General features: G+C 31.1%; 1 protein-coding gene across 1 annotated transcript; it reads right to left on the bottom strand.

Moving 5' to 3' along the window:
* Window positions 1–2932: 2932 nt before the first annotated feature.
* On the bottom strand, window positions 2933–5579 carry LOC106774802 (NAC transcription factor 47). The gene is made up of 3 exons (XM_014661839.2): window positions 5083–5579; window positions 4090–4385; window positions 2933–3932 (listed from the first exon to the last, which is right to left on the bottom strand). Exons 1-3 carry the CDS (start codon window positions 5246–5248, stop codon window positions 3342–3344), a joined length of 1053 nt encoding a protein of 350 aa, XP_014517325.1. The 5' UTR covers window positions 5249–5579; the 3' UTR covers window positions 2933–3341.
* Window positions 5580–5841: the final 262 nt, after the last annotated feature.

Here is a 5841-nt window from a genome sequence, read left to right as displayed (position 1 = left end):
CGTACGTAATTTATATACGGATTATCCGTACGTAATTTATATACGGATTATCCGTATATAACATTAGCTACGACAGTATTATATACGGATTTTTGTCCGTATGTAATCCGTATATAACCAAAAATTATATACGGATTTTAGGCCTTATATACGGATTTGGGCGGTAGATAATGACGTTTTTTCTTGTAGTGGTAGAAGTAATTAGTTTTAAGAAGAAAGGATTTTAATATGTAATACTCCATAAGAGTAAAGTTGTGAGGTCTCCCTCTTCTTCTTGTATTCTTTTGGACATGGCTCGAGTTAAGGGTCCTATGTTGAGCTTGGATGGTCCTCCATCACTTGGCCTTTAATATATTTTTGGTTTCATTTTGTTTTGAACATGCCCCATGAGAAAATGAAGAAACAAAGTGATGTTTTGGAGAATAAGAGTCAAGATATTTACCTATTGATGAAGAAGTTAACAACATGCATACCTTTGTCTCCTTTTTTTCTTGAGAAGGTTGCTTTTCCAACCTACTTTCTTGTTTTCTTTTTCAATTATTTCTTTGATTTTTATCTCATCCTCTTTCACTTGTTCACGTGTAAGAGGAATCAGTGTGACTTTATTTCCTTTATGGAGGAAAGTTATTTTGTTGGTATAGCCGTCATGAGTGGAGTTATGATCATATTGCCATGGCCTACCAAGTAATACATGCCCAACATCCACTGGAACAACATCACATAAAATATTTTCTTCATATTTGTCAATGGATATTGCTATGATTACTTGTGTGTTGAATACTATTTCTTCATCCTTTGTCATCCACTGAACCTTATAAGGCTTGGGATGAGGAATAGTAGGTAAGGCCAATTTGTTCACCACTCTAGAACTACAACGATGGCAAAAATCTCATTATGGCACGAGAAGGATAAAAATGTAAATTCCTAAAGGGTATTATTGTAAATTGTGTAATGTCTAGTATGTGCTATTGTTTCTAAAAAAAAGAGTTTATGTAACTGAGAAGATAAAAGTTTAAGTTTGTGAGTAAGAGTGTGTAAGTTTCATATATAAGTTGTAAGTGTTTTTATGAAGAGATGTCTACGAGATTTCTATCCTAAGTTCAATGGTTCATCAAAACTGTAAGTTTGTATTTTATTATGACAATATCTTTTGTATTCATATTTTCTTCTTCCGCTATATTATGTTCATATCTTCTTCATCTTCTTCCTTCTATTTTCCTTATTTCTATTACTTTAAAAGTCGATCCTGTTATCACTGGTATCAGAGCCAAGTGCTCTGAATACTAGGTTTTCTTGGAGGAGGGGGGGGGGGGGAAGAGTAGAATAAATAATAAAAGAAATAAGATAATAAAAGAATTTGTTAAGATAAACCTGTTAAGATAAATGAATTCGTAAGAATAAACGATCCATAAGTACCTTCTGATTTTTATTTTGTAGTTCGTCCTCTACAACTCCCCCAGGGATGAGTCCAAGCTCTAGCCCAAACCCAATCATAGAAACAACAATACAAATAAGAAAGCTAAAAAAGAAAATAACAAAACAAATATCACAAAAAGATATATTATTATTAGAAAATCCTATACGATATGCCTAGACTATAATCTAGTATAAAAGCAGCATAAAACACTTAGAAAATAAGTTGAAAAAGTTGAACCATTTTGTTACTTGAAGTTTACTTTTGAATCTTAAATATGTGTGTGTGGTACTTATTTATTAGTAAGACAATAACTTCTTAATCTTGTCTAATATTTCTAATCTTTGTCTACTACTTCTTAATAAAACTGACACTTCACTACAAAACTAATAATTCTTCACATATATGTTATTTTTTTATAAGATGATATTTATCAATAACACTGTTACTTTTTTATAAGATGATTTTTTACTTTGTTTGATTCTTCTCAGTAAGAGTGATAAAGAGCAGAAAGAGAAGACAAAGAGAGGGAGGAAAGAGAGATAGAGGGAGAGAGGGGAGAAAGAGAGTAGATATTTTAAAAAAAAGTATTAAAATTATTTTTTTAATAAATTAAAATTAATTTAGGCATGAGTTCATTTATAAAATTTATCTCATAAATTAAATCAACTTCTTAAAAAAAAAGCTTAATTTTAAATTCAATTTTTTTTTATTTTATTCTTTGAAAATTTGTTATGGAAAAGATTATTTAAATTCAATCTGTGTAATGAATCGCGGCTTTCTATTGAATACACATCAATGCTTAAGAAGAACCAAAATTGTGTTTACCTTACAGAAAAGATACTACATAGATATTATCTACTTATATATTTGAATACAAAAAAATTAATCATACGAAAACGGAAGACTGGTATTACTTTAGGACACGTTTTTGAAGAAAAAAAGTTATGAACAAAAAGTTAAACAACTTTTATAAAATAATAACTAAAGCAACCACAACGAGCAACCTTTTTTTATTTGGAAAATATATATGGCATAGATTCTTTAATGTTATATTGCTCGTTTCTAACATTTAGATATTTGGTTATTTGTTTGACTTTAGAGTTTGATTGCCAATTTGTACTCTTGAACTACCCAAAAGACATACGTTTATGGGCACATGCTTGTTGTATTTTTATTGCATTAATACATATAATTTTAATAAATTTTATTATTTTTATGACTAATTAATTAAAAAATAACAAAGTAATAATATATATATATATAGTTTCATGAAAATAATATTAAAAACTTATATAAAAGAGAGAAAGATTTTAGTTATTTTAAAATAAATAAATTATTCAACGATTTATTTTACTAAATAAATTATTTTAATTTATTAAGGAGTAAAATTATCTAATTAGAAAAAAGAATATTATAGAATGTTACAAAATATGATATCTTGATTATAAGCTTATAATAAAACTATAAACAAAAAATATGTACAAATGACAAATGGTGATAATGCAAGTCCAAAAGAAAATTCAATCGGAAAAAGAATATAATAATATCACAATCCAACCAATACAAATACAAAGTCCACAAAGTACACATAATAATCAAAACCAATTTGCCAACCCAACACGTACAAATGAACATTTTGTACGCTATTTGTGGACTTTTTTTAACCATTCAATAGTGAAACCTTTTCCTTGTCAAGCCGTATCTAACTATTCTCTGGTTTTTTCCATGAACATGTTCAGTATTCCAAGACTTCCTCAGACGAATATACTTGGAATAAAATGAAACCCTTTTCTCCATAATTTCAAAAACAACAAAAAAGTAAAAGAAAGTAAAGGAACATAATTGTTATCTTTCCCTGTGCTAACAGATATTTCAGTGTTTTTGAAATTTTGTCCCTTTTTTTTTGTTTTTTGTTTTGGTTTTATCACTGAAATTGAAGATTTTGGGGACCCGGAAGTAGCTGGTGATTGATGTGAGGCTGCTTGAAGATGAAGTTCCATTGGGGGTTCTGGTTTTGGAGGGTGGTGTTAGGAAAATGGCAGGAGGAACTATGGTGTTTCTTTGGAGGGTACATCATGTTCTCATCCATGTGGGAAATCACTGAAGGGTTCTTCTGAATGAAACAGGTACTATTGTTAATATGAGTGCTGTTGTTGTAGAAATTTTGGGGGGTTTCAGGATCCATATTCTGAGAGTTGAACAAGGTTTCGGTTGTGTTTTGGTAATTAGTGGAGTTATGGTTCTCAGATAAGATGGTGCTGAGCATGGAAAAGTCTGTTGCATCCAAGAGGTTGGAGAAGGATAGAGATTTTTGAGATATGAGTGTGGCTTGTGGAGGAGGGAGAAGAGCTGTTGTAGTGTTGGAGATTGCTGAAAAAGAAAACCTTTCTTTCATTTGCTCTTCTTCTTCTGCTTCTTCTTGCTCTTTCATTTCCACTGTAAAAGCTGCCTCTGTGATTGAACTTAGACTGTGTTTCGACTTCTTGTATATCCGGCATAGAACCCAGTCATCCAACTAACAAAAAGAAATAAAATGTATTTAGTTAATTAATTAGTTATTAATAAAAAAATGATATTTATAGACTATAACATGCCCCGAATATGTATTTATTGAAAATATTATGAGGCAAATATTATTAATTATTATGATGAAAATAGATAGGAAAACTCACTCTCATGGAAGTGTCTTTGATCCGAACAGGTTTATTGGTATCAACAAGGCGATATTCATGCATGATCCAATTGGTCTTAACACCCTTTGGGGGTTTTCCTTTGTAGAACACCAAAGCCTTCTTCACACCAAAATGTTCTCTCACTCCTCCACCCAATGATGCGACTATGTTCTTATCAGTGCCTGTTGCTTTCCAATACCCTGAAGCAGCTGCCCTGTTTGGCCGAGCTCCATTTGGGTACTTCCGGTCTCTCGGACTGAAAAAGTACCACTCTTTCTCCCCAAACGCAGCCTTAGCTGTTCAACAAACCAAAACCAAAACAATCTTTCCCATCACAAAAACGAACACCACACAAATAACACACGTCAACATGTGGTAAAGTTACAAAAAGAGTAAGAGAGATCGATTCATTCCACTGCTCTACCATTTAGAACATAGAAAATTATTTGGAAAATAGATAAAAGAGACGAGAGAAATGATAGATTCAAATTTTTTATTAATAAATACAATAATACTACCATGACACATTTTTACATTCATTTGATACGGAGTATAAAGGTAAAATGGTCATAAAAATATAAAATTTTGTATTTGTTCAAAAAAGAAAAAATAAAATGTAGGAAAGAGTAGTGTCAAATGAACCTAAAAAGTTAGGTGTTTCAAAAAATTATTTTTCTAATAAATACTAACTATTATTATTATCCACATAAAAAAATCTCAAACATTAACATTAAAAAGAAAAAAAAGTAATAGTACTATAACACACTTTTACATTTATTTGATATAAAGTACAAAGGTAAAATAGTCATAAAAGTATAAATTTTTGTATTTTTTTAAGAAAGAAAAAAGTAAAAAGTAAGTAAAGATAGTGTCAAATGAATGTAAAAAATTTTGATGTATCAGATAATATTTAAAAAAAAATGAAATCTAAGCCATAAAAATTGTTCACTTCTCATGTAAAAAAATGGTGTAGTGATAGAGCAGGTGACAAACCTGGTAGCTCCCACGGATCACACTTGTAGATATCAACCTCAGCAATGATGGAAACTGGCAAAGGAATGGAGGCAACCTTTTTCCTAAGGTAGTGAAGAATGAGCTCTTCATCTGTAGGGTGGAACCTAAACCCTGGGGGCAAGTTGTTGGATTGTGGGGTTCCCATAACCCTAATTCAAGTAAATAACAAAGAAAATATATGCAAAGAGAAAGAATGTTTTTGGGTGTAAGGTTGGGTGGGTTTAGTGCAAAATGAACACAAAGACAGAAGCTATATAGCCTTGAGAGAGGATTGAAATATTTGGGGTTTGAAGAGGGGAAGGCCTTTTATGGGTGTGGAATTTGTGATAATGTGGGTGAAGAGATTAGGCCAAAGCAGAAAGAGGGGGATGAAGGTTCAAAGTTTTCCAAAGTAGGGACCATTTCAAGAGAGAGAAAGTAATGTGGTGGATGGCCAAAGTTAGAGAGAGAAAAAGGGTCACTTTAGCACACCATTGAAGGAACCCTAGATTGGCTTGTGAAATCCCATAGTCACACTTTCTATTTTGTCGTTTTGTAGGAAATCTATGACCTTGAAAGAAGTGACTTAATCATCATTGAGATAAGCTTGCCACACGTGTCCACCAAAATCAAGGTAGAATGATTGGTGGGTAACATTGTTTTGGAATAATTTTGATTCACTTTTGTTGGATTCTTTTATTAAAATATCATTATTATCATTTATTTATTTTTATTTAGTTTTACTTAATAAATAGTTAA

This window comes from Vigna radiata, chromosome 1, assembly GCF_000741045.1.
Source record: "Vigna radiata var. radiata cultivar VC1973A chromosome 1, Vradiata_ver6, whole genome shotgun sequence".
Taxonomy (NCBI): domain Eukaryota; kingdom Viridiplantae; phylum Streptophyta; class Magnoliopsida; order Fabales; family Fabaceae; genus Vigna; species Vigna radiata.
The sequence above is the reverse complement of the archived record's forward strand: the minus strand, read 5'-3'. Positions and strand labels throughout refer to the sequence as shown.

Coding starts and splice junctions, on each gene's coding strand:
- LOC106774802 (XM_014661839.2), bottom strand. CDS start 5,248: ATGGGAACCCCACAATCCAACAACTTGCCCCCAGGGTTTAGGTTCCAC. Junction 4,386..5,082: donor TGATCCGTGGGAGCTACCAG/GTTTGTCACCTG, acceptor TTTGTTGAACAG/CTAAGGCTGCGTTTGGGGAG. Junction 3,933..4,089: donor TCAAAGACACTTCCATGAGA/GTGAGTTTTCCT, acceptor TCTTTTTGTTAG/TTGGATGACTGGGTTCTATG.